The following is a 24265-nucleotide window of genomic DNA, read 5'->3' as shown; positions in this document are numbered from 1 at the left end:
GTAAAAGATCCCGGACATGCAATAGCTCAGGTTATTGTTGTGACACTGATTACACAGAATGGAATGCACAGACACTCCTAACTTCAGTCCAACAAGTGGACCAGGCTCACACACACACGGTCTTCCAGAGTTTTCTATGAGCAAGTGGCAAGGTCAGGTTGCTTGTGTTGGGGAGGAAATGTGATCCCGGAGGGTGGAGCTGTCCTGTGGATCATCACTCCACTCTATGTCCATCTACTAACTGCCTGTCATGTGGCTAATAGTTTGCAGCTTTGTCCTGAAGTCGGGTCAGTGTGGATCCACAAGGGCTGCTGAGCGCCTCAGCACGAATCCGCCAATCAAAGTGAGTTTTTAATACAGGCGTCTGAAATGCCAAGTACGACAAAAGTAGGTTAAATATTCTCAAGAATAACTTCTTGACACTCATGTGAGGAAGCAAGGGCAACACTTGATGGGATATCGGATTTCCACTATGGGAATGCTGGAAATGACAATCATCTCACAGCTTTGACACGGAGGCACCACAGCAGAGGGGTGACTTCTTCTTTGATTTTTTTTCTACTAGCACTTTTCTTCTTCTTCTTCATCCACTCACGCAAGGAGCTGTAGCCGACAGATGCTTTTGCACATTTTTTCCTCAGGAGGGCATTTGATTTCGCGTTTGGAGACAAGAGGTAAGATTGAAAGTGAATATATTTGTCCCAGTTTGGGCAAATAGGAATAAAGGAATTGTCAATATGTAGGTAATGTTTAGACGTTGAATGTAAAGCTGGGGAAAAAATACTTACCTGTATGTGGCGCGCAAACCTGATTTGATCATAAATACACTCAGTGAGTAATTTGTCAGCTTTCTAATTGTATCAAACCTTCTGCCTATACGAAGATAAAAATGCTTATTTTGACTATCACATTGAGAGATACCAATATTTTAACATTTAAATACTTCTAGCGAGTGTATGATTGAGGGTGACCTTTGAATAATACAAAATACTATGCAAAAATAACATACATTAAGCGGCCAATATCTCAAAGGACTTTATTAGCCCAGATAGTTTGTCCCTCTGGAGACAGTGGCCTTGTTTCGGCAAATTACATTGAAAGCACCAAAGGATAATTTTAAGTACATATATATTTTTAGACACCCCGTGGGATCCAGGTAATTATCCTGCAATGTATCAATGAACTCATGCCCATCATATTGTTTGTCCTAAAGTGATACACTTGGCGGTTGTTTGTCCACGATGAAATGGGAGAAGCTGAAACCTCCAGAACCAGATGATCCAATGTGTTGCTGCGAATGCGACGTATTCCAGTTCGGGTGCGGTTGTGACTGTGAGGACCTGGACGAAGCATTTAACAGGTATGGAGGAGATGCATTTTGCAGGGTGTCTAAGAGTGTGCACATTTGCATGCCTAAACTTCACGTCGCGGCAGTGTAATGTCTGCCCACTGACCTTTATGGATGGCCACTACTACATTTTATCCATTGACACTTCTACTCATCATTCACCTGTCCCGAATCTATACATTTGTCCACCTGTTATCCGACCCCATCCATCATCCATCTGGATATCTCTGTTTGTCTGGGTTTTTTTTTTTTGGTCAGCCTGTCTGTTTGCTCATCTATTTTTCTACATCTCTTAGATGGCTGAGAGACAAGGCCCCAAAGAGTGGATGTCATTCACTTCTACTGAGGGCCTTGATTGACAACTTGGAAATCTCCCTGGTTCCTGCATTGGTCCTGCTGCCTCTCCTGATGAGGGTGGCGGCGCTGCACTACCTGCTGGGCATCATGATCTTGACAGCGCTTCCCGGCTTGGTGCTCTGGCTCTACTACGCCACCCACAAGAGGAAGAGACGCACACTATTCTTCCTCACGTTGGCTCTCTACTCTCTCGCCTACATGTACTACCTCTTCATCGCTGAGATTGTACCTCGAGGAGATGTGAGTCGCATGCAGCTATGCACTGTGACCGCGGGGGTGATTTTTACTATTGTCTCTCTGGTTCGGACTAAGAGGGGTCCAGGATTCGTTAGTACTACACGTGAGGAGGACACTGAGGATTCGCCACATCTCACTGGGTCTGTTCAGTCAGAGGAAACCTCTGATTTCCCAGTATCAAGACCAAGTGGAAAATGGAGCAAGTGTCCTGTGTGCAAAATTGCACGACCACCCCGGGCGGGACATTGTAGAACATGTGGAGCTTGTGTCCAACGCCTGGACCACCACTGTGTCTGGTGTGTGTCTTTCGAGTCGACTTACAACAGATCACTGACTTCATAAACTGATATTCCTACAAATCTTCTCAGGTCCACAATGTTCACATTTTCAAGCCTACTTTATCAAATGTAGTAAATTAAACTATCCAATCAACTTAATTCTGTTTTACAATAATACAGGGATCGGAAATGCTCCAGAAATTATTTGAAGAACATTGTTTTTCACCATTTAACAAGTCAAGTCAGTCAAATGTCACGAAAGAAATAAATTGTAATTTTAAACTGACCAATTATATGTCAGAAATAACAGCTTACAATCCATTGCTAAAATCTACAATGTTTTCATTACTTTTGAATATTCTTAGAATTCCCACAAAGTTTTGATATATCACGCGGGGGTGGTAACGCAAGGTGTCAATGTTGTGTGTACTATGTTGTAGGATAAACAGTTGTGTAGGACAGGGTAACCACCGCAGCTTCCTGTTGACGCTGTGTGTGTTCCTGCTGACGTCTGTGTATGGGATTGCTTTGGTGCTGCACAGCTTGTGTCCTCAGCAGTATCAAGTCGGCGCACTCTTCTACTGCCCTGGTGTCTACAGTCAGTCCAGGTATGAACACTGGCTACCGAAGTACAAGTAAAATCGACATTTTGGGAATGCGGAGCTACATTGTTAGTTTCCACCTTAACACATTCTGGCTCCAGGATACAGTCTTGGCACTTGCAAATGTTATAATATGGTGCTGCCTCGAGATATGAGTGTCTTTATTTACAAGTTGTTTTTTTTGTTTTTTTTTTTTTCAAGATAAGAGGCTTTGGTGGCTCATTTTTTACAGTCTTGAGATCCATCCATCCATCCATTTCTTAGCCGCTTATCCTCACAAGGGTCGCGGGAGTGCTGAAGTCTATCCCAGCTGTCAACGGGCAGTAGGCGGGGTACACCCTTAACTGGTTGCCAGCCAATCACAGGGCAAATCGAGACAAACACTGTCACAATTACACCTTGGGGCAATTTAGAGTGTCCAATTAATGCTGCATGTTTTTGGAATGTGGGAGGAAACCGGAGTGCCAGGAGAAAACCCACGCTGGCACGGGGAAAACATGCAAACTCCACACAGGCGGGTCCGGGATTGAACCCGGGACCTCAGAACTGACGCCAACACTTTACCAGCTGATCCACCGTGACACCCGAGTCTCGAGATAAAAGCAAAGTCTCAACAAGCTATTCAAACTCCTAACACGGGTGTAGAAAACAATGACGCAACCAATATTAAAATTCACAGTCGTTTCCTTGCAGTGCAATGACATTATTGGTTGGTGGCATCAATGCATGCCAGCCAATAAGATGGTTTCCCAACCGCCAACAGAATCCACAGAATAAGAACAAGGACTCCCATTTTCTGTGTTTGCAGGTTATGTGGGGAGAAAATGTTATTACGGTTATATATAAAGCAGTACTGTTGGATGCAATTCCCGAAGTCCACAATGCTCTCTACAGCCTTTGGCTTGTTCAGCTCCAGGTTGTGACAATAGCACCACAGCTCCACCCTCTCCACTTCCTGTATATGCAGACTTGTCACAGTCTTTGGTGAGGCCAATGACTGTGATGTCACCTGCAAACTTCAGCAGTTTGACAGCCAGGTGCGTTGAGGTGCAGTGGTTACTGTAGAGAGAGAAGCGGAGCGGAGCGAGGACACAACCTTGTGGCGCTCCGGTGCTGATGGTTCGTGTCGACGAGGTGGCCTCCCTCAGCCTCACCTGCTGTGCCCTACTTGTGAGAAAGCAGTAAATCCACTGGCAGATGGCAAGAAAGACGCTAAGCTGAAGAAGCTTGGAGGAAAGGAGTTTGAGGATGATGATGATGATGTTGAACACAGACCCAAAGTCCACGAACAGGATCCTCAGATAGGTCCACGTGCAGTCTATGATGAAGCGCAATCCCATGTTGATTGCATCATCTGAGGACCCATTTGCTCGGTAGGCAAACTGCAGGGGGCCTGTGACGCTCCAGCGCGGGGCATTCAAAAGACTCCATGACAACAGATGTCAAAGGGACGGGGCTGTAGTCATTCAGACGAGAGATCGAGTTTTGTTAGGACCGGGATGATGGGAGAGTCTTTGAAGCAGGATGGAACTCATCAACAATTTTCTAAGAGAGGTTACTTGGAATTGAAGATGACACTTTCTGTACAGTATGTGCAAAATAAATACAGGTGGTGGGATCCTGGGGGGTAAGTCACAAACAATTTTACATGCTTCATGTAACCGTTAATATTTTGCATCAAATAACTGGCCAATTCATTATAATTAAAATGGATTATTAAGAGAAAGTTAAAATAAGAACTCCATTAATATTAAAACAACTTTTACATATGTGCATGAAAATAAATGTCGGAAAAATCCAGGACTATATGAAGGTCCCGGCCCATCTGTTCTGTTTAAAAATTTAATCTGAACTTTACATAAGACCACCGTAAAACAATCAGGCTTATGTTTGCACAGTGATCATATATAGCACAGGAGTCAAACTCAAGGTCCAGGGTCCAGATATGGCCCGCCGCATGATTTTATGTGGCCCGCGAAGGCAAATCATGTACATCAACTTCCATGATTTTTTTTTTTGGTTCAAATTTGCACCAAAATCTCAAACTGTCGTGTCATAAAGGATAGCATTGAGATATTACAAGCATTTTTACATTACCAAACAACAACAATTGAAAAAAAAAAATATTACCCTTGATTTCTGTTTCCAAAACTAGTTCATAAATGTCATTTGTATGTGACCCGTGACAAAAATGAGTTTGTCACTCCTGATATAGTGATGTACTAAACCCCATTCTAGCCTTCAATTAATTTTTAACTGCAGCCCGTTGTTTCTCATGTCCCTTCTCTGTCGATGTGTTTAGTTCAGCGCTCTGCTTCACCTGCGCCTGGTACAGCGTCATAGTGACGGGGGGCCTGCTGTATCTACTGGTGGCACAGGTGGTCAACATCAGCTTCAACGTGACAGAGCGGGAGGCTCAGCTGGCCTTGAGGAACAAAACGGGCCAGAGACGCATGTGGGGTCTCGCCGTTGCCACGGGAACATATTCGCGAGGCTTCTACCAGAACTGGGTTGACTTCCTCACTATGGCCGATGCCTCTTTGTGTCCTCGATCCCGCCCCCCTGACTTGGTCTAGTTTCACATCCTTGGCTACAACACAACATTGCCATTGTAGAGTTTGTGCATTTAAAAAAAAAAAAAAGGAAATGGTACTTCTGTTTTTTGTAATTAAATATTGAATATCTCAATATTGAAACAAAACATGGCTATCACAAGACTCTTGACTGGAACATTACTGTATGTATAAACCTCGATTTAACATCTTCATCATATAGACATCCGCCATGACTGTTTTTACAGTCATGCGGTAATTACACACCTTGAATTATTAATATGTTAATGATGGTCTGAACATTGTGAGGTTGATATTTAATGTGCTCTTTGTCCCTTTTATAATGCATATGGTACGGGTGGAGGAAACTGTTTAAATCGATACATTGCCTTCATGTAAAGTCCAAGTCAATGCACTCGTTTTTTTTTTCTGCCCCTCTATTAATCCCTTTGTTTTATCACCATGTGGATGAATGTATGATTTTTTTTTTCAAGTTAGTTATTGTTTGCTGACTCCATATGAGAGAGGATAAACTTTAAGGACAGCTCCATGTATGATGTAGTGTTCTATCCTTCATTAAAAAAAAACAAACTGTTAAATGAATACCTCTGACAGTATTGTTTCATACATAATTTGCTTTGGAATTACATATTTTGCAGTTATACAGTAGACAGATGATAACAATAAGAAGACAAATGAATTGTAGATAATCAGATGATCAAGGGGAGTATTATTTGCACTGTTATTGCTTGAACCCTTTTTGTTTGTATTTTGCTGTACCCAACAAAATGAAGTGGCGATGGGATTATTTCACTCAGTTATGTAGATTTTTTTTTTTTTAACTCAAAGAAGTGACGCATCAAAGCATGCCGTAGCAATCTCCATGCATCGTGTACATATGACACCGAGTGCCTGAGTGTATAGAGTTGAGATGACATTAAAGCAATCTGAATGGATGATTAGTAAGTGCCTTGATTTGATGCCACAACATTAATGCTTTTATGTTTATGAGTTCTTTTAAATCTTGTAGAAAAAAAGAGTCCCCCCCCCAAAAAAAAAAATGCTTGTATTAAGATTCGCTGTCCCACCAATGCAGACATTTTGTACCTGGACCTGTATGTGATTTTATCAGTGCGTCCATTTCCAGGTACTGAGCCACACGTACTAAAGCCATTACCGGTTTTATGTTTACTGAACTCACAATGAATTTTGAACTACAAAGTGGAGTGTGCTTGTGAAAATATATGTACCACAAAGGCTTTTAACCCTACAAGCCAGTGACAGCTACCACAATAAAATCCCCAAAACATGAGAAAAAAACTTGCTTGAATTGTCTTTTTAAAGGAGGAGTCAAAACCAAAACAGGACTTTTGGACAATGCTAAAAGGACTTTGTATTCACAAAAGATCTGGCTGACTATATTGACAAAATATTTCATTTCATCTATACTTATGTAAAATCACTCGAAAAAAAAAACTGACACAAATATGAATTTTCTTAAAAATCAATTTTTACAAGAATGTACTGCATTGCAAAACAACCAAGAATGCATTCACTCCAATGTACTCGGAACCTGAACCCACTTTGTGCACACAGGCTGTTGCGACGTGTCTGCCAAATGGAAACATGAATGATGTCTGAGTTGCCAAATGCAGTTTTCATCTCAAACATATGAAGGCTCATACAGTAGAAAGTGTGTCCAGATGGTTTGGTCCTGGAAGCTCCTCGCAAAACCTGGCACTCTTGTATGAAAATGAACTTTTGCCGAAAAACTGTTATTTGACGCCAGAATGAGCACATTCTCAGTAACGTTTATCGGGCAGAAATGATTTTACATTCCCCCAAAATATGAGCTCCTCAAACTACTTCATTAGCTTTCATTCAATGAACTCATTCAACTACAACCTTGTTACAGGACACTTTAAATTACTTGGTCAACACTCATTTTCCCCTCAAATACTATATGTGGTCCATGATGGCTATGCAAAAAAATGATCTTTGTCTTTTTTTTGGAGCAGGATAATCTTTGTCAACATCCTGTTGTTCCTTTTCCGCCCTTAACTACCTGAAGTCGGGACGGCTAAAGCTTTAGAACGGTCCGAAAAACCTGCTGAATCGACATTTTGTGGATGTTCAGTTTCAGCGCAGCCCTCAAGATTTCCTTGGCTTTTGCAAGAAAGCCTGCTCTACGAGTTTTGTTATTTTATATGATGATAGCAGCAGAACATCAGCTGTGTTTTTTTTTTTTTTTTTTTGGAACATATACGGTTTGGAGAAACTTGCCATGCATAGTGTAAATAGCGCAGTGTCACAGACCTGGTGCTGAGCTCCAGCTGGGAACAGAAAAAAAACGTCCTGTAACGTGATCATTTTGCAATGCTCTAAGTCAGTTGGTGAGCCACAGGCAAGGGATGGATACATGCCTACAAAAACTGCAAAAGCATAAGGTGTCAAATACTTATGGCCTCAATGACATAAAATTTTGAAATAAGTGTAATGACTTTTGGAACGCCCTGTACTCAGACTCGGGTTGTGTACTGTTTGGGGAGTCAAGCTGCATTGTTTTAAAGTCGACGCCGGAAATGGGTGTGATTCCAGGTTGAATGGTGTGGCAAAAACATTACCGGAGTACCACATAAAAACACAGTACCGGTACGCAATCCAATCCACCACATGACATTCATTTTGTCATGCGTCAAGCAGTTTGTGTTGAAACTGCTGACAGCTCAATTTTATTCTGTACTCCCATGCAGTGGAACAAACCAGAGGGGAGCCAATGTTTTGTTCTCTTTTTTTATTTTTTAGGGAAACTAAGGGGATTCTGAGGTATCCAAGGCAATGTGTGTCATGTGAACCCTAATCTGTCATTCTTTCCTGTCACTATCGTGCAAATTTTGCTCAATTCGAACCCTGATAGTGTGAAAATTGTGGTTGCATGAACATGTTTGGACTCATCCCAGATACCATTTTGTGGAATAGCAAGTGTGCGTGTGTGTGTCTGTGCTTGCAGGGGAGAGAAAGTGAGCCCTTCACTATATAAAGACAGGCACAGCTTTACCGGGAGACATTCTCGTCTTTGTGCTCTTCACTCTCCATCATCACCCGACCCCCATCCGGCTACTATGGTCTTACTGGTGACCGTGTTGGTGGCCGCGCTGGCCGCCTTCGGGGCATCCGCAGAAGTCATTCCCCAAGCTGACTTCAATGTCCACGGGGTAAGATGTCACGACTGGGTGTAAAGACAATTGTTGTCTTGTTTTTTGGTTTTTTTTATGTCAACAGCTCCATTCAGGATGTTTTGCATGTTCCCACAGATGGCAGGGAAGTGGTACCTGGTCGGTTTTGCCTCTAACGGCCAATGGTTTGTCCAACACCGGGCCTCCATGAAAATGGGCACAGCCATGCTCAACCCAACTGCAGATGGTGACCTGGATATTTCATATGCAAGTTTAAAGTGAGCAAGACAGAGTACTGGATTTGTATTGAAATGGGGAAAGGGTGGCATTGCTAACCATGTGTTTGTTGTTTTTCGGTGCAGATCTGACGGGACATGTTGGAGACTGAACAACCTGGCCAAGAAGACAGACATGCCGGGAAAGTTCACATACACAAGTGAGTTTCATAACGTACAGCACATTTCAGACAAAGTTACATAACTGTCAAACAGCAAGACTGCAAAAAGACATTTAGATTTAGAATTTCTGGGTTTTTGTTTTGCCCTGAAACAGTGACCCCTGGAATTACAATGATGGGTTGAAACATGGTACTGGTAGTGATGAATTTGTCTGACACTATTGAAAACCAGTTATATTTGAAGCTGCTTGTTTACACAGAGAGGTTTATTTTCAATTTTTTTCCACAATGCTACAGCGTGAGCTATCACAAAGTTTGCATTTTTTAAGTAATAATGATAACATTCAATTCACATTTATTTGATGGTGAATTTATACTGTGGGCTAAGATGAGTTTTGTATGAGCCAGGAGCCCATATAAAAAAAGGCTGGCCTCGGCACAGGGTTTCAGTATCGTGCGGTTTTTTTTAGCACCTACTTGGGGGCTTTGACAAATTGAAGGGAATTTGAGCAATTTCAAATAGCAATCAGCGTGAGCGCAAAACTTTGAGGCCTCTGCTAGAAAATAAAAAAAAATTATAAACAGTTTCTGGAAAAACAACTGGGGTTGGCGGCACTTGAAATTCTGATGTGCTCTGACTACCATTTCACATTTGAATATGATTGGTTGATTCTAAAGAGCTGCATCCCAGTGATGAGGGTGCTTACACTTGTGCAACGACATCACCTCACTCCCTCTATGTATACCCGCACATCAGGTTGGGGCAATGAGAACGACATGCGCATGGTTGACGTGAAATATGACCAGTACGCCCTGACTCACACCTTAAGGACAGACGGGGATCATCCCACAATTGTAAACAAGCTATACGGTAATAACCTCGATTGTCGCATTAAAAACTTGAGTGGTAAACCGAATTGAGGACTAACCTCATGTGGATCCGCAGGTCGCGGCGTGGATCTCAGCCCAGATCTGCTGGAGAAGTTCAGGCAGTTCTCCCTGGAAACTGGGATCCCAGCTGAAAATATTGTGTTCCTCCCCAAAAATGGTATTATCAAGATCAATATGAATGATTCATGTTTACACATTCTACATCATCACTATTTTACCTCATTTAGGGGAGTGCCCAGCTGCATAGCTTCCTGCCACCCTCAGCTTAACCCAACAATGCTGTCAAAATGAGTGGAAACTTAATGAATGTGTGCTAATAAAAGTCAAAGAGTTAAAATACTTTTTTTATTACCTTTTTTTTTTTTAACAAATACAACATACAACCAGGATGACAGCTCACTTTCATCAAGTGTTTACAACTACACGCTTTATACAGATTTGTATACAAAAGAATAATTTACGCCCCATAGAAGTCTAGTTACACATAACTATACAACTTGTAAATGAAATAAATATATTTAGAAAAAAAAAAAAAAAACAATCACAGCGTGAAAAAAAGGAAATGTGTCAAAAGTACACCACAAGCACCTGTCTTCTGAAGTTTCTTCTAAAAACATTTACATTTTTTTCCCTTCTGGTAAGAGCAAAGTGTGTTGGCGGGGGAAAAAAAGAAGGCTTGACAATTTGCCTAATTCTAGTCTAACGTGCCAGTTAAAAAGGTTTTTCCAGAGACAACTTGACAGAAAACTGATTTTTTTAAGAGATAATTATGGGTCAGAACATTTAAAAAATTTCAATTATAGGGATTTCTCTCCGTGGTACATGTAAAATACTGATTATGATTACTGCTTTAGGCATTTTCTGATCCACGACGACGAGCTGGAATTTTTAGAATTTGTTTACTTGACCATGAACATACAATTTTGTGTCCTTAACTCAAATTGTTTGTTCCTCATCTGTGTGCTAAATACACAAGTAGCCTTGTGTATATGTCAGTGAATACAACACAGTGTGTTCCACAGGTGGAGGATTCAGCATCATGAAACAAAAAAAAAATAAAAAGGCTTTAGGTCAAAACGCACATAGTTGCCATTCACCTTCACCCATGTGTCAAGTGGTAAGACAAATGTTCCTAAACCACACTGGTCTGTTAAGTACACCGGGAGTCCGAGACGTGTCTGCATTTTGTTTTTGATACATGAAATGAGGACCTTTGTGATTGCTGCTGCAAAAATGAAAAACAACTGTATCAAAAACAGACATTTGCACTATCTGCCATGCAAAACTTCCCAACTCCCGAGCATGGAACATGCAGGTAAAAGTGCAAGTCTACAGAGAGTTTGGCCGCGCCCCAAGAGCATTGTCATTATGTACATGTGTACTGTATACATGTGAATTGACATGAGGTTGTTAAAATACAGTGAACCCCCGCTATATTGCTGTTCATTTCACGCACCCCTTCCCACCAACTAATTTGCAGATTTTGAAGTTATCGTTTCGGCCGTTTACAGTATACAGGTAAGGCCAAATTCGGGGTCCCGTGACTTCAGTGTGGTACAGTACTACATGGGCTGCACTGACCTCGACTGGATGTTGATGCAGTGTAATTAAGAAGCAGAGAAGGTCCCCTTTAAGCTGTAATAAGTTATGTCTTCCAAGAAGCAGGGAGAATATATGCCTGTGAGTATTTTTGTACAGGCTGTTTGTGTATGTTATAAAGTTTACAATTATCACAACATCTATACTAATTTCTGTTGGCCAGTGTATGGTGTCTTGCAGTAGACGTGAGCATTATACTAGCAGAAATCATCAGTTTGGGTGATAATTTCTGTGTTTATGTGTCAGTTTTACAGTACACAAACTGGAAGTGACAAAAACACCCTGGAACAAGAATGTGCTGCCTTATTTGGAGAACAGTGCGAGCAAGACTTTTTTTTGTTTCCACAAAGTGATCTTATACAATAGTTAGTGGTAGGCAAGTGAAGCCTTGTGAAGTACTGAAACTTTCCTAACAATTATGCTGGAAGATTCATAGCGTCGAGGCTTCAGTGATTGAAGCGTCAAACGTCATCAGTCGCACGACACGGGCGCCTTGATACGAGGTCCGACCCAACGCTTCAAATCACCTCGCTTAAAGAAGTGGGACACAAGCTCCAAAACGTCAGTATCATTTACCCATCACTAACGACAGGCTCCCATTTTTTGACAGTGAGAACAAATGCTTGGGAGTTTAAAAAAAAAAAAAAATATATATATATGTGTATGCATTCAAGTCTGATGAAAGAACAGCCCTTCAAATTAAAACATTTTATATGGTCTCTACGTCACAAATTTTTACCTCTCACGGGTGGGTCTGGATTGTATCCGTGAAAAACGGGGGTTCACTGTAAACAACAGGACAGGCTGAGTGCAGCAGCCGCTCCACACGGTTTCACGTGGGCACATCGTGCTGAGGGTTTGATGGTCCATCTCATCCCTCTGTCTTGACCACGTCTTTGTGGTGGCGCAGGATATGCTGGTTCTTCTCCGACGGTCTCCGGAACCCTTTGGAACAGATCTCGCAGCGGTGCGGGTAGTCTTTTGTGTGGATAGAAATCACGTGCCGCTTGAATCCTGAAGCGTCGCCTGTGCTGTAGTCGCAGTACTGGCACTGGTAAATTCGGCGCTCTTTTTGTCCTTTGCCAATAACCACAGTCACACTGCTCGCTAAACTGGCTGCACTCACTCGAGTGGGCGGGCCAGATGTGGTGGAAGCGCTAGGAGAAGACTTTTTAGGAGACGCCACTGGAGAAGGCGGCTCCGTCTTCTTGACCTCGATTTTTACGGGAGAGGCCTGCTGCTGCTGCTGCTGCTCCTTTGTGTGTACAGACAAGATATGGCGACTGAGGACAAAAGGGTCAGCGTTTTTAAAGTTGCAGTGTCGGCACTGGTGGAGTTTCTTGGTGCGATGGGCCATCGAGTGCTTCTTGAGTTCGGATGGCCGGTGGAAGCCTTTGCCGCACACTGCACATTTGTGCGGGTAGTCCTTGGTGTGTACGGATATGATGTGGCGTTTCAGGTCACTGGAATTGGAACTTTTGTGGTCACAGTGGGCACAATGGTGGGTCTTGTTCTCCTCGTGTGTCAGTCCATGCTGGTTTAACTCCTCCTCCTCTGCAAATGTCTGGAAACAGCGCTCGCACTTGTACGGCATCTCCTTACTATGCTTTGTCTTGATGTGAGTTTTGAGGTTAGACGAGTCAGCTGACTTGTACTCGCAGTACATGCAGGAGTACGGCTTCTCGCCTGTGTGCGTGCGCATGTGTTTCTTCAACTCAGATGGGTGACGGAAACCTTTCCCGCATTCCACACAGATGTGCGGAAAGCTTTTACTGTGAACGGCCAACAAATGTCGGTTGAGCAGTCCTTGCTCAGCAGTTTCATACTCACAGAACTTGCATTTGTGCGTCTTGGCGGGCTGTGGGGGGGTCTGCTGTGTCTTGGACTCCCGATGGTGATGCTGCAGTCTGTGGGAGAACAGCGCCGCCTGCTGGTGGAAGTCTTTCCCACACATTTCACACTCAAAGGGAGCCTTGCTGCTCAGGGCGTGCACCTCCATATGGTTGTGGAGGCTGGCTTTCTTGTTAGTAGTAAAGTCACAGTCTGTGCATTGATACTTTTTTCGGGTCAGAACCTCCTGGTGATGATTCTTTGTGTGCCGCTTCAGGAAACCTCGCGATTTGAACTTTTTGCCACAAAGCATGCAGGGATATACCGTCAGAGGTTGACCATAGGGACCAATGATGATAGCTGGGAAGAAGGAATAAGAACATCAATTTATTGTTTTCTCCAGTGACAGTGAAGACATTGTGTAAAAAAATAACCCTACATTGTCATCAACACCTACAGTTAGTGTTGAAAGGGTCATTACTAAAAATTTGGTCCTTCTTTCACATTACGAGCTTCTATCAGTGGTTTTCAACTATGTATCCCAGGAGGCGCATTTTTCTTTTGTTGCAAAGTCACAACTCCATACATTTTTTGAGCCACTTATCACAAGGGTCGAGAGCCTATCCCAGCTGTATTTTTAAAAAGCTATGTTATATTTTTAAATTCAATTTCAAATGAGTCACCAGCATAGTTTCCTGAGAGTGAGTTGCACAGCATTTTTTTACGGAATAACTAAAGTGAGTAACATTTCCTGTCACTCAGCTAATATAATCCACGTGGGAACTTCATACGCTGCTGTATTGCAAAAAAAAAAAAAAGAAAAAAATAATACACCCAATGTGAATGTAATTTTTTTTACTAGCTGTACCACCCAAAATACGTCTGTGACCGACGTTCGAGTCCTTACCTACAAGTTGAGAATCAAATGATTAAATCATATTCATGACACCACCAGGAGTGCCCTTCAGAAAAAAAAAAGCTGAGGAACACTACTGTTCTTTATTTGAACTAAGGCAGTGATTCCCAGCCACTCTAAACATCAAATGGTAGACTACGGCGCTAGCTCACCAGCAACCAGAAGGATGCGCATGTACACTTGAAATTGTGACTTTACACACGCAATGTCATAACCATGGCCCCCTCCATGGGTGACAAAATGCAGTGTTTCCTTTTCTTTTTTTTTTATTACAATAAATACTTCACAGATTTAAGTAAACATCTTCCATCAATCCATTTTCTGATCCGCATATCCGTGTGAGGGAGTGCCGGAGCCTATCCCAGCTATCTGTGGGCAGGAGGCAGGACCCACCCTGAGAGAAAAAAACGGAGTGCCCAGAGAGCACCGAAGCAGACATGGGGAGAACATGCAACCTCAACACAGGCTGGACCTGAACCCTTGTCCTTAGTACTGAGAGGCAGGCCCTCTAATCAGTCGGCATCGTCCAATCCTTTAAGTAAACCGCATTTGATAAAGAAGATGCACATTTATGTAAAGGAAGTTAGAAAGTTAGTTCCATTTTAAATTCTGCTCAATTAAGTTTAGGAACCACTATACGAATGGAAAAATTATCTGAAAAATCAAGGTGCAGTGGATTCTACTTTGTAGTTTTGAAGATCTCGCATTCTTCAAATCAAGCTGTGAAATTGCCAGCATGATAATCAGCACCCCCAATGGGGACAAGGTTCAGTGTGAAAAATGGCAGAATGTGGCCACTAATTTGGAAGTCAATGTCTGACTTCAATTTCTTCTTCCTCTTTTCCTTTCGGCTTGTCCCCTTCAGGGGTCGCCACAGCACGTCACCTTTTTCCATGTATGATGTCTGTCTTCAACATTACCTACAATAGCTCTGTGGTGCTCATTAGTTAAAATATGAGGATGGCTTGTCTAGGATAATATACTTGGCACTCCTGATATCCAGACTCTGATAAATAAAAGAGAAGCGATGGGCACAGAATAAATTTTATGGGGCCTCTGAACCTTTGTAATGCAGATGACCCAACTGAACTAAACTAAAACCACACTGAAATTGTGCAATTAGAATTTTAGCCTCTCATGATATGTTCCGAGTGTGACAATTTGCCTTGGTGCATGGTACCTGTTTGGACTTGTCGTGGTTCGGACCGCCGCTTGGTCTTGTTGCGCTGTCGGCCTATTTCATCAACACCGTCTGATTCGTCAATGTGCAGGAGCGCGCTTGCTGCTCCATTCCGGTTTTCACAGCTCTCACTATCCTCCACATCTATGAGTATAAAATATATACATGAATGATAATAATAATGCATTAGACTTATAGAGCGCTTTCTAGATACTTAAATAAGGTTTACAATTTCACGCATTATTCATTCACAGGTCCAGTGATTCCCAACCATTGTGCTGGGGGAAACCATTGTGCCGTGAGTACTCTTCGGGTGTTAACTTAATTGTTCAAGAAATTATTTCCAAGAAATAATGTACAGTATCTTTATTCATCTACTTATGCCAGCCATGCATAATTACCAACAGAAAAAATAAATGTCGTTCTATTAGATGGCAGGAAGTAAATACAGTAAATACAGTAATTAATTAATGTGTTTTGTGAAATTTTTGTGTGTGGGTATGCTGTAAAAAAAAAAAAAATCAATTGTATATGTACTTTGGCTCCATAAAGGTTGGAAATCACTCCAATACTCAGTCACACCTGTTGGTGGTACAATACTAGTGTAGTCACTGCTGCCCTGGAGCAGGCTGAGGGAAGATTCTCTGCCTATGGCCCCTCCAACCACCACGAACCATCCATCCAACCTCTTTTATTCATAGGCAATGTAAATTAAGTGTCTTGCCAAAAGACAAAATGACCACATGTGTTCGGATATGAACTGGTGACTCCTCATTTTCAGAGAAAGGGCAGAGACTCTGCGCCACGCTGCCAACAAGCCGTATCAAGGTTGTAACAAGACTGTATCAGTCCAACCAAAGTGTATAGTGTTGTTGATTCATGCACAGGGAGAACATGCAAACTCCAAACAGGCAGGGACAGGATTTGAACCCCGGTCCTCAGAACTGTGAGGCCAACGCTCTAGCCAGTTGGTCCACCAAAATATAATCAATTATTCATAAATAGGCACATATTTAACATAAAACTATCATGGCATACAACCTAACAAAAATGTCACAGCAATTATATACAGCACACTAAAATGATGAACTCGTCTAAATTTGAGTGAAATCTGTACATCATTTAATCGAAGAAAAAGCCGTTACTCCGTTGTACGAATGGCAGTCAGTGGACAGTTTTTATTTTTAATTACACCTTTGGCCATCTAGTGGAAGAACATGTATTTAATTGTTCTGCCCACCACTATCTGCCAGTGATGCACAATAAAAATAAGATATTTGGGGTGAATAATAGGTTTTTGACCAATTAAGTGAAACTGGATAATTCTGAGCACCGCACTTAATGTTTCACACAGTAGCCTTAAACAGGTTGCAATAGAAAATCAAAGAATATTGCATTCATCCACCACCAGAATTGGAGAGTGAGGTTCCCCAGGCTGGCAAGCTTACCCCAACTCCGTTGCTCTAAGTCACTCACCATGGTTTCCTTGGTGATGAGAATCGCCGACAGACATATAAACCATCTTTTCTCGAAGTGTTTGGCCCGACTCTGACAATGCCACGTTTTCCATATCCCCATCGCTGATGTCTACTGATTCTCCTGGAGGACAAAAAAAAAAAGGTTTTTGCATTCTCTTTTTTGTTTTGCATTTGGGGAAGACCACCGCTTTGTTTGTAGGCTCATGTTTTAACACACACACTTACCCATGTCATCCTCCCCAGAGTCAGCCTTGAATATGTACACCTTTATCACCTCCTGTCCGTCCTCGTCCTTTTCCACTTCCTGGTCCTCCACTGCTCCCTCCACAGTTACCTCCGTCCCATCCTCAGACACCATTTTACCAGCGTCATCCACTAGTGAGAGTAACAATGCGGACAAATTTCAGTATAGAAGCTACTGCAGAGGAGCTGGTGACATTTGACTTCTCAGCGCTCCTAAACGTTCATTTATGTTTAATAAATTACATTACAAACATTTACAGTTGAAGCCAGACGTTTACATACACTGTGCAAAAAGACATTCCATTTTTTGTCTCACTGTCTGAAGTTGAAGCTGACTGAACCTCTCCTTGCATATGATTGGTTGAACAGATAAACGTGACCTTCAAGCAGCTGGAAATTGCACCCAAGGATGAGCCAGACTTGTGGAGCTCCACAATTTTCTCTGATTTTCTGTCCGATTTCTTTTGATTTTCCCATGATTGTAAACAAAGTTGTAGGTGTGGCCTTAAATACATTCACTCGTGTGCCGTTAATTAACTAATGTTGCCAGTTAACCTATCAGGAGCTTATAAGTCCATGACCTCATCATCTGGGGTTCCCTGTGTTCTTTAAAGACATACTATTTTTTTTGTGTGTGAACTTTTCACCTCGAGATAAAAATACAAAATGATTTACGAAATTCTTTCCATCATTGGTGATCCTGGCTGACCTGAAACAAGAGGTTTAGTCTGACTTGACTTTAGACAGTGAGACAAAAAAAAAAAAAAAAAGTGTTTTTGCAGCGTGTATATAAACTTCTGGCTTCAACTGTATGTTCCCAGGCTTCCTCTCACAATCCAAATGCATGCATGTTAAAGTCAATGAAGACTAAATTGTACAGTGATAAAACGGTAAGTGTGGTAGGATGCTTGTCTGAATGTTCCCCACAATTATCTGGCAATTAGTCCTCAGTGTACGCCGCCTGCAAAAGTTAGTTGTGATAGCCTCTTATTCCTTTCATACCCCGAAGGAAGAAAAACACTTGATAAAATGGATGGATGGCTAAATCAACATATAATAGTTTTGATATAAGAGGGACACGTTCAGCCCATTGTGTGATATCTGGAGGGATAAGATCAAAATGTGAATCTTTGGAAGACGCAGCAAAGATTTTCATTGTTTTCTGGCCTCATTTTCCCCTGATTATCCAAAAGCCGCACAAAAATGAATCTTGTATAGATAAGTCAAGCAACTAAATTTAGCTATTTTTTTATGTTTTATAAAATAGAAGTGATAACACTGTTGGAACCAAAATGTTTCCAGACAATATGGCTTCCATTTTCAAATCAATCAATTCCATACTTCACATACTTGCATAGAAACCCTGTGTTTTATCTTTTTTGAAGAAGAAGAAGAAACTTTTTATCTTAATATAATGACATTTTAATGAACATTGAGCAAGAGCAGAACTGCAGAAAGAGGGGACTCACAGGATATCATTAGATAATCGCCACAGCTATCTTGGTCATCGTCCTGCTGCTCAGGGTCAAGGCCATCTTCGGGGATGTCACCCATGGCAACGCCTTCCTCCTCACCATCCAAGGCCATCACGCAAGTTTCTACAGCGACATCTTCATCTTCATCGCAGTGCACATACTCAGATACCACATCCTCAACAGCATCCTGGATGACTAGCTCGTCTGGAGCAAACCTGTGCACCGCCATGCCTTCACCCTCGCCCTCTGACACCAACACAGTCTCTTGAAGTTCCACAACAAACTCCTGCCCGCCAGCACCACCCTCATCTGGAAGAGGCAGGATTACCCAGTTAGCCAGATAAGCATGCGCAATTTTGTTTATCGGAAAGAAATATCAAAAAGTTTGAATGCCTCACTGTCATGCATGCATCAATATCAACTCTTATGTCAGTTAAAACTTATCTGGCTAAACTAAGAATCCTGCTTCTTCAAATACCCCCAAACTCTCTACCGAATTCCAACAACTTTCAGTCTAGTCTAGTGCAAACAAGTATTAACACAATCATGGTTCATTACCCGATCCGTGTAATATTATTTTAGGCTCTTCAGAAGGTATCGAAAGCCTGGTGACTTCCTCATCCATTGTCCTCGTACTGCATTTGTTACAGGGGAGCTGAAAACAAATGATAAAAGAAGTTTAGGTCATCCACACTGTGGGTAATTGCAATTTTAGAAAGGATGGGGGTTTAGCTGTATACCATTAGTAGGAACCCTTTGACCAACTTTACCTGTTTCAATATGATGAATGAAAAATGTATAAATCCAAATGTAATTGTCATGTTGTCTGAACCTTTTGAAGAAATTATGGCCCGCAGATAATGAACTCCCTAACTTTCTTGTAATTGTACGTCGAGGAACATTGTCCTTAAATTGTTTGATTATTTTCTCACACACTTGTTCACAAAGAGGTGAACCTCACCCCATATTTTCTTGTGAATGACTGAGCAATTCAGAGAAGCTCCTTATTACACCCAATCACGGCACCCTCCTGTTCTCAATACCCTGTTGAACTGTGGGATGTTCTAAACAAGTGTTTGAGGAGCATTCCTCAACTTTCTCAGTCTTTTTTGCCACCTGTCCCAGCTTATTTTTGCCTCCTGTTGCAGCAATTACTACACTTCAATTCAATTTTATTGATATAGTACAAAATCACAAAAGAGGCTGTCTTTCCATGTAAGAACGCACTAGGCAACAGAGGAAAGGGGTAAAACTCCCTCTTGGGAAGAAACCTCACGCAGACCCAAGACTCACAGTAGGGCGGGCAACTGCCACGACCAGTTGTGTTAGAGCAGGGGTGCCCAGACTTTTTAACCCCAAGATCTACTTTTCAAGCATCCACCCTCTCACGATTTACGTTGGGGGGGGGGCACGCGCAAATCACTGAAAACAAAAGAGACTGTAAATAGAAGGCCAGCTTGCTAGAAGGCGCCTTTATGTGCGTGCGATCGACATATCTGCCAAACCTGAGTCAAGCGACGAGATGGATGATAGGCTGATGTCTTTTCTTCTTTTTGGTACGACATCAAGCCATCAAGTAATTGACCAAAAATGCCTTGATGATCGACTGGTTGATCGCAATTGACACATTTAACAGTGTTACTTTGTTGACTTCAAGCAGTAGTACACTTTGTAAATGCTCTTGTATTCGATGGCAGGAAGTACATAAGATAAACTGGCTTTTGAATTCAAATACTATATACTTTACACAATGGCGATGTAGAGTAAAAGTCTTTTGTGCACCCGATCAATGACTTTACTGATCAAATTGGTGAATTATGACATTAAAGCCGATCAGCATAAAATATTAACAGCCAATACCTATCAGATCAGTGTACAGTACAATTATTACAGGATGTATTACTGTTGTCCACTTAGGGTTGCCATCCATCCATTATCTGAGCCGCTTATGCTCAGTGCTGGAACCTATCCACGGTACACCCTCGACTGGTTACCAGCCAATCACAGGGAACACAGAAAAACAACCAGTCGCACTCACAATCACATCTAAGGGCAATTTAGACTCTCCAATGAATGCACGTTTTTGGGATGTAGGAAGACACCGGAATGCTTGGAGACAACCCACGGGGAGAACAGGAAAACTTCACACAGGAGGGGCCGGGAATTGAATCCCATACCTCAGAACTGTGAACCAGACGCTCCAACCAGCCGTCCACCAGGCTGCCCCATCCTCACATTGCACACAATAATGTGACTATGGGTGTGTGGTGGGACCTGGAATGGTAGTGTAGCGTTGGCACTTGTGAACTCAGGTCATCAGACTTAAATTTCTAACTGCTAGCCAGTTTGCCTGTTTACTGCTGAGTGCCTGGGCATCAGTTGTGATCATAGCAGCTTGTGTATAAATGTCCTTATTACATGTTTAAGTTTAGTCCTGTTTATTTAATAAATGATAGGAAATGCGTCATTGGTTGTACAATACATCCAAACTCAAACAAACATCAAAACCTTGTTAGTGATCATAGATGTGCTGCTGTGGTCCATTAGTCAGTTAGACCCACTCCAGTATATCATCTTCCCTGTTAGGTGAAGTAGTGGTGAGTCTGAAGTAAAAATTATTCTTGCAAAAATTTGAGGCAGACTTTGCTTGGACCATTTAATGTCTGAATTTTTTTTAATATGTGGAAGGGGTATAAATGTTTTTATACAGAGTTTCAATGTCACACATCACCTATGGGAGTATGTCTAACAAAATCCCAATGATAAAGGGGGTCCACTGTATTAGTCACAATGTATTCCTTTAGTTTTTCTGTGTGTTTGGGTGGGTGACAACATAACTGCATAACACAAAATTTCAGAATGAGTTTTTTTATACATCACACTTGGATTCACGATGGTCTCCGTCGATCTAAAAGCCTCATAAAGGGAAATAGCACCACCTTCCTGCGGTACTACACAACGTTTTACTCTGTCACACTTCATCACGCACATGGAGATGCAGAGGAGTCAACAGTGATGAGGGATGCTGGGGTACCATTTCATTTTCAGTGCCCCATCCCCCCCAACTGCAGGTGAAAAAGAGAGCGACGGCATTGATGCTACACAACATTGTAACACAAATTACCCCAGAGATGTCTGCCAGCACATCGATTCCACCAACGGGAGCGAAACAACCGTTGCAGACCCAACACGTTAACAGCCAAGTTAAATAAAGAATAGCAGAGTATTCATCCATCAGAGATGCAACGATGTACGTTGTACATGAAGCAACTCTTAAGTACAGGCTGACGCAAAGACGGCGGGAACTATATAGGAGTAAAATAATAAATAATAGAAAGTCCACAGGTCGTGAACAGCTTTAGGAACTGGGTACACACTCACGCACGTACACACACACTTGTCATCACGCTAGCATCCGCCATTTTGTTAGCTTCGTGTACAACGAATGGTAATTTGATTAAAGTTTGTAGAGTAAAAAATGGAAATGAGCGCTATTTACGGCACCAGCTTTGAGGGGAAATTGTACATGTAAGTGCTGAAACAATACACGCGTAGCGCAAGTCAGCAAAGCAGAAGTAAATCCGCTCCTTTTACGAACTAGCTAGTTAGCGCGTCAGCTAACAGGATAGGCCTGAATTCCCGTTACAAATTGTGGCCTTTCTTTGGGCCTGGGCCTAAGAAGAAAAGGCCACACTGCTTCTTTTTGCGGCCTTTCAGTAAGAATTAATAAATACATTAAAACACCACATGCACGAAAATAATACATAAAATTAAAAAATAAATAAATAGACAATGCATACGAGCATATGCACACCTCGCACGGCAAGCAGCAGCCTTACGAGCAACAAGGAGCCCCGTACCAGATGCAGTTGGGATGGCCTCCGTCCACTCCTCGCCTTCCCAGGGCCGCTTGATCCCCCCCACCCTCCTTACCCCAGTGTCGGGTTAGATTCAATCGGGAATTTGGTGTTATTTGGGCGGGCCGTGGAGCAGCAGAGAAGGAGGGGTCGGGGGACGTGTGTGGAGCTCGACTCAAAGCAAGGCTGAGCGTCTGGAGCCTGATCTTGTCATGCTAGTAGCCGCCCGCTCCTCCGAGCTCCGAGGCCGCCGTCAGCGCGACACGTCACAGCCCCAGAGCTGCAGGAAAATGCGGAAGGGTTTGTGGTGGAAAGCACGCGGGCAGGTAGTAGACGAAAACAGGCCACAAACACGAGACAACCACACATTTGTGGACGTTATTCTATTTTGCGAAGATCTCCGGCGAAGGTGGGAAGGCTCAGTGTTGCACACATATCGTAGAATTAGAGGAGGAGGCGCTGGCGAGTAGACTCAAAACATTTTGTGGCACTAAACCAAATGTAACGTTTCCACTGGATTGACATGGATTTGAGGTTAAATTGCTCCCAAGTAGGGGAGAAACAAACATTGCAACACCACTTTTTTTTTTTTTTTTTTTTTACATCTTTCTGGAGCCAAGCCACATATTTTTGATTGGAATTAGTGGCTCTCAAAGTTGTTACATTCAATAAAACTTAAACACTGTTTTCTAAGTACCAATGTAATGACCACCATTAAAATACAGCAGAGAATGCCCAAACGTGTTCCACAAAAATTCAAGGCAGGTTATAAGTCTATTTCTAAAAATCATAGGTGGGTATTTCTTAAGGGCCATTGCTACAACTGTCACCACTGATAGTCGCAGTAACTTGGCAACTCAAGAAACAAAAATTTTGCATGCTTTCATCATAAAACATGAAAGTCTTCAAAATATCTCCGACTCCTGGTGACCTGGCTCGTCTCTAAGGGACGTCACGGTGATGTCGCCGTTTTGTTCTTTGTAGTCTTGAGGCCACAATTTCAATTTTAACACCCTAAATCTACTCATACACCCCCCCCCCCATCTCACTGGATAGGGTTCAGGCTTTGGAAGCTTCCCCCTTTTCCTTTAGATGTGCCTTCAAATACATCCACAAGTGTCTAATAAACTCAGATTTTGTCAATAAACCTATCAGAAGATATCGGAGACATGACAATATATCAGTATTCCCATATTGTTTAAAGGCATAGTAATCTTACTCTATGTGAACTGACTGTGACTTTGAAGAAACTAAGGAAAAATTGTGCAGAAAAAAGCTGTTGGAATAATTGTAAATCTAGTTGTCATACATTTGCCGTGCTATAAAGGAAGTGCTTTGCTGCAATGACGAAGTGCGTTGCTATTGAGCTTTATTCAGCAATTCAACGGGAAACAGATCTGCGCTCAAAAGAGGAAGTTGCAAAAGACCAGACTGATGGAAGGCACCTGGAGGATAACTTTGAAATGACCTTTGCCATACTTACTCATTCTAAAATGCTTACCAATGTTACTTTTCATTTCCTTGCCTGACATATAACACAATAAATCAAGAAAATAACACTTCTGTCCTTCCCCCTTTTGGGGATGTTGTAATTTTGAATGCAAATACAAGAGTTGGGAGAACTGCTTCAGAGCGTGGTGCAGTTCTCTTCTGTTCTCCTTGCATGCAAGCAAACTGGTAAAGAGTGTCTCCTCCTTATTTTTAAGTGGTTGTAACTAAATGTCACCATAATGAACCTGATAAAAGCCTTCTCTCATTATTCTGGCATTTAGCAAATAGAAATTATTTTGGTAATCCTAGTTTTCCTAAAACAGCAAAAGGTTTTTGAAATTTCATAGTCAGTAAATAT

General features: G+C 42.1%; 3 protein-coding genes across 10 annotated transcripts; 2 read left to right on the top strand and 1 right to left on the bottom strand.

The window, feature by feature from the left end:
* Positions 1–537: 537 nt before the first annotated feature.
* On the top strand, positions 538–5495 carry zdhhc23a (zinc finger DHHC-type palmitoyltransferase 23a). The gene is made up of 5 exons (XM_061803131.1): positions 538–674; positions 1214–1360; positions 1645–2238; positions 2661–2828; positions 5125–5495. Exons 2-5 carry the CDS (start codon positions 1242–1244, stop codon positions 5396–5398), a joined length of 1155 nt encoding a protein of 384 aa, XP_061659115.1. The 5' UTR covers positions 538–674; positions 1214–1241; the 3' UTR covers positions 5399–5495.
* LOC133491681 (lipocalin-like) lies at positions 5449–10169 on the top strand. The gene is made up of 7 exons (XM_061803132.1): positions 5449–5559; positions 8385–8589; positions 8689–8828; positions 8913–8986; positions 9705–9818; positions 9894–9995; positions 10066–10169. Exons 1-7 carry the CDS (start codon positions 5525–5527, stop codon positions 10083–10085), a joined length of 690 nt encoding a protein of 229 aa, XP_061659116.1. The 5' UTR covers positions 5449–5524; the 3' UTR covers positions 10086–10169.
* LOC133491679 (zinc finger Y-chromosomal protein) lies at positions 10056–22922 on the bottom strand. Of its 8 annotated transcripts, none has more exons than XR_009792463.1 (8): positions 22374–22922; positions 19118–19214; positions 18554–18868; positions 17067–17216; positions 16840–16962; positions 15364–15507; positions 12177–13627; positions 10056–10117 (listed from the first exon to the last, which is right to left on the bottom strand). XR_009792463.1 is itself a non-coding variant. In XM_061803127.1 (8 exons), exons 3-8 carry the CDS (start codon positions 18866–18868, stop codon positions 12309–12311), a joined length of 1977 nt encoding a protein of 658 aa, XP_061659111.1. In that variant the 5' UTR covers positions 19118–19214; positions 22374–22922; the 3' UTR covers positions 10188–12308. The 8 variants fall into 8 exon arrangements, 7 of the variants coding, with proteins under 7 accessions (XP_061659111.1, XP_061659110.1, XP_061659112.1 ...); XM_061803127.1 differs by lacking the exon at positions 10056–10117 and having other exon boundaries at positions 10188–13627; positions 18554–18700; positions 18775–18868; XM_061803126.1 differs by lacking the exon at positions 10056–10117 and having other exon boundaries at positions 10188–13627; positions 18554–18700; positions 18775–18868; positions 22420–22922.
* Between the last annotated feature and the right edge of the window lie 1343 nt (positions 22923–24265).

The sequence above is a fragment of the Syngnathoides biaculeatus genome, chromosome 18, assembly GCF_019802595.1.
Source record: "Syngnathoides biaculeatus isolate LvHL_M chromosome 18, ASM1980259v1, whole genome shotgun sequence".
NCBI lineage: Eukaryota > Metazoa > Chordata > Actinopteri > Syngnathiformes > Syngnathidae > Syngnathoides > Syngnathoides biaculeatus.
Note: the sequence above shows the minus strand (reverse complement) of the source record. Positions and strands in the feature narration are given on the sequence as shown.

Excerpts from the sequence above, each read along its gene's own strand:
- zdhhc23a (XM_061803131.1), top strand. The coding sequence starts at position 1,242 with ATGAAATGGGAGAAGCTGAAACCTCCAGAACCAGATGATCCAATGTGT. Across the intron at positions 1,361-1,644 it reads CTGGACGAAGCATTTAACAG|ATGGCTGAGAGACAAGGCCC; the intron begins GTATGGAGGAGA and ends TACATCTCTTAG. Across the intron at positions 2,239-2,660 it reads CTGGACCACCACTGTGTCTG|GATAAACAGTTGTGTAGGAC; the intron begins GTGTGTGTCTTT and ends ACTATGTTGTAG.
- LOC133491681 (XM_061803132.1), top strand. The coding sequence starts at position 5,525 with ATGGCTATCACAAGACTCTTGACTGGAACATTACT. Across the intron at positions 5,560-8,384 it reads CTCTTGACTGGAACATTACT|GGGAGAGAAAGTGAGCCCTT; the intron begins GTATGTATAAAC and ends CTGTGCTTGCAG. Across the intron at positions 8,590-8,688 it reads CTGACTTCAATGTCCACGGG|ATGGCAGGGAAGTGGTACCT; the intron begins GTAAGATGTCAC and ends ATGTTCCCACAG.
- LOC133491679 (XM_061803123.1), bottom strand. The coding sequence starts at position 19,184 with ATGGATGAGGAAGTCACCAGGCTTTCGATACCTTCTGAAGAGCCTAAA. Across the intron at positions 18,869-19,117 it reads AATAATATTACACGGATCGG|ATGAGGGTGGTGCTGGCGGG; the intron begins GTAATGAACCAT and ends TGCCTCTTCCAG. Across the intron at positions 13,628-15,363 it reads ACCACGACAAGTCCAAACAG|CTATCATCATTGGTCCCTAT; the intron begins GTACCATGCACC and ends CCTTCTTCCCAG.